Here is a 3,266-nt window from a genome sequence, read left to right on the forward strand (position 1 = left end):
AAAAAAAAATTGGCTGGGCGCGGTGGCTCAAGCCTGTAATCCCAGCACTTTGGGAGGCCGAGACGGGTGGATCACGAGGTCAGAAGATCGAGACCATCCTGGCTAATACGGTGAAACCCCGTCTCTACTAAAAAATACAAAAAAACTAGCCGGGCGACGAGGCGGGCGCCTGTAGTCCCAGCTACTCGGGAGGCCAAGGCAGGAGAATGGTGTGAACCCGGGAGGCGGAGCTTGCAGTGAGCTGAGATCCGGCCACTGCACTCCAGCCTGGGCGGCAGAGCAAGACTCCGTCTCAAAAAATAAATAAATAAATAAAAATTAAAATTAAAATTAAAAAGCCTGGGTCCTACGTCCCGTGTTGAGAAAGGCCTGTGTAAAGGAAGGAATGCATTCTTTGCTGACAGCAATGTGCAGTTCATCAGGTGATAGTGTTGATTGGAGGCATGGAGTGGTGTCACTGGAGTCTGGTTCCTCCCTCCTACTTAGTTTTGTGACCTTGGGCAAGTCTCCTGCCTTGAGCCTTAGTCTCCTCATCTGTAGAATGAACTTAAGTCTATACTCCCTGCCTCACAAGGGTGTTGTGAGGATCAAAGGGGAGAATATATGGAGGAAGACGTAAGTGGTAAGTCTTGCCCAGGTCTGAGCTGTCCTTGCGATGTGCTTACTGTATTCCCACTCAAACAGGGAGATTTCATTCTGCACTTTAACACCTCAGGGATTGTACAGCTTCCATCCCCCTGCTAGGCACCCAGGGGTGCTATAGGGCTGTATGGCCTCATAGGTGACTCAGGAACAGATTCTCTGCACCCCAAATGTGGTTTCACTCTCCGGTTGCAATGGTTCTTTGGGAAATAATAATTGTTCATGGATGTTCATTACAGTGTTGTTTCTGATAGGCCAAGAAAAGTTATTTTTCACTATAATCCCCAAGCCCACTGTAGTACAAGTGCTCAAGAAATGGATAAAGACTCACAGACCCCACTTTCCATCCTCCTCAATGTCTCCTTTTATGGTAATGAGGTAGACCCTTCCCTAGCATGTAAGGATTAAATAAGGAGCTGGGGCAAGAGCCATGTGTAGCCTAGAACCTGAAAGTTTAAAATGGTCTTCAACATGAGCAACAGACCTATTTCTTGGAATGTTTCTGTACAACAAAGTTGGAAGTATGTGGCCGGGCATGGTATCTCATGCCTGTAATCCCAGCACTTTGGGAGGCTAAGGTGGGCAGATCAAAAGGTCAAGAGATTGAGACCATCCTGGCCAACATGGTGAAACCCCGTCTCTACTAAAAATACAAAAAATTAGCTGGGCATGGTGGCGCACACCTGTAGTCCCAGCTACTTGGGAGGCTGAGGCAGGAGAATTGCTTGAACCCTGGAGGCGGAGATTGCAGTGTGCGAGAGTGCGTCACTGCACTCCAACCTGGTGACAGAGCGAACTCCGTCTCAAAAAAAAAAAAGATGGAAGTATGAGAATGCCCATCATATAACAGGGTTTTATATATATATATATATATATATATATATATATACACACACACACACACACACACATATAAATAACAGGGTTATTTATAGTAGCAGTACATTGAAAACAACCATAATAATGTTCATCCATTGAGGGATGCTGGAATACACCGTGGCATACACATGCAATTGGCTTCTCTGCAGCCTGATGAATAATGCATTTCCTACATGATGTTCCACAGACTCAAGTCCCAAGAGGATCCCTCAAGAGATTTCATGGTGAAATGCGTTTAAGAAGTGCCAGTCTCTGCTTGATGATTCAGAACACAGATTAGTAAATTAGAGACTCCAAGAAGTCCTTCAGCAAAGCAGCCCATTTAAGTTGGCGTAAGCCTATGCATCTCAAACAGTTGGTGGAAGACTCCCAATTAATAGCAAAATGGCCCTAGTGTTCTATGGAGCCAATTTGGGAAATACCTGTGTGGCAGACGCAAGTGGAAAGAGTTGAGTGAAAAATGCAGATTTTGAGAGTCTTTGCAGCATGATTTAAACAAACAAACTTATGTATATTTGTATTTGAAAAACGTCTAGCAGGATGTACGCCAGAACTTTAATAGTAGTTGAGGCCATGGGATCATAGGTGACTTTTATTTTCTTCTTTGTTTTCATCTTTTAGGTTATTTGGGTTTTCTAAATTGCCTTTCATCACTGTATATAACATTTTATTTTTTTAAGAGATGGGGTCTCACTCTGTTGCCGACGCTGGAGTTCAGTGGCTATTCACAGGAACAATCATAGCATCATTACAGCCTGGAACTCCTGGACTCAAGCAACCTTCCTGCCCTAGCCTCCCAAGTAGCTGGGATTGCAGGCACGTGCCACCATGCCCGGATCTATGTCACTTTTATAATTAGTAAAAAAAAAGAAAAAAAAAAGCCAGTTGTCAAGAAAAGGAGCCAGGGACAGCTGAAGACACTTTCATAGTGCTGCTGCGCCTAGAGGAGCTGGGGCCTCCAGCTCCAAGAAGAAGCCAGGTCCTTATTTAGTCAGAGACATCCCAAGAGCTCACATTCCAGTGGGAATCCTTCCCAGAGCATTCCTCCTCCAGCACCGCCGCGGCCAGCTGCAGCCTGGCTGCTCCCTCACAGGGCCTCCCTCTCCTGTGGTAGCAGCCGCTGCTGGCCCAGGCCAGGCTGCACATCTGGACCTCATTAAGAGCCGCCAGCACCAAAGCCGGCACATCTGGCCGCCGCGAGACAGAGTGCACGGCAGGGCAGCAAAGGGGCAGGGGCATGTCAGGACAGGGCTGCCCATGTGGGCTTCAAGGCAGCCAGGGCTCCTCTGAGACATCTGAAGTGGGAAGGTGGTGGGCGGCTGGCCGCAGACGGTGCGCTGCTTGCTGGCGGGCCTGGCTCTGGCCCCTCTGGATGCAGCAGAGTCGTGCCCTGCCTGGCAGAGGCCTTTTAGGCTGAAGGGGGCAGGTCTGGCAGAGAGACAGGTACTCAGGACTCCAAGCACAGTGCTCTTGCTCGTGGGGAGGGCTGGGGCTGGGGGCAGTCTCAGGACATGTTGAAAAGAAGGATTAGACAGGAATGGGGTTGCCTAGCTTTGTGGTAGCCGAGCTTTGTGGCTGCAGGTCAGGAGGCAGGTTTTCTACATCGGGAAGGAGAATTCCCTCGTCTGAAGTTAGAGAGGAGGAAGTCAAATGAGGCACCTTGGAAACAGAGCCTGCCTGCTGCCTGCTGCCTTTTCCCTACACAGGGACATGCACAGGTCCCTGGCTCTACCCCTGTGGCGCCA

General features: G+C 48.7%; 1 protein-coding gene across 1 annotated transcript in view; it reads right to left on the reverse strand.

Moving 5' to 3' along the window:
- LOC111543150 (60S ribosomal protein L12-like) overlaps positions 1 to 2,760 on the reverse strand; it is a 14,839-nt gene extending 12,079 nt beyond the window's left edge. Inside the window, exon 1 of the mRNA XM_023213020.1 lies at positions 2,536 to 2,760. Coding sequence (XP_023068788.1) covers positions 2,536 to 2,760 — 225 coding nt within the window. The remainder of the gene's footprint in view (positions 1 to 2,535) is intronic.
- Positions 2,761 to 3,266: the final 506 nt, after the last annotated feature.

This window comes from Piliocolobus tephrosceles, chromosome 5, assembly GCF_002776525.5.
Source record: "Piliocolobus tephrosceles isolate RC106 chromosome 5, ASM277652v3, whole genome shotgun sequence".
In the NCBI taxonomy this organism is placed as follows: Eukaryota; Metazoa; Chordata; class Mammalia; order Primates; family Cercopithecidae; genus Piliocolobus; species Piliocolobus tephrosceles.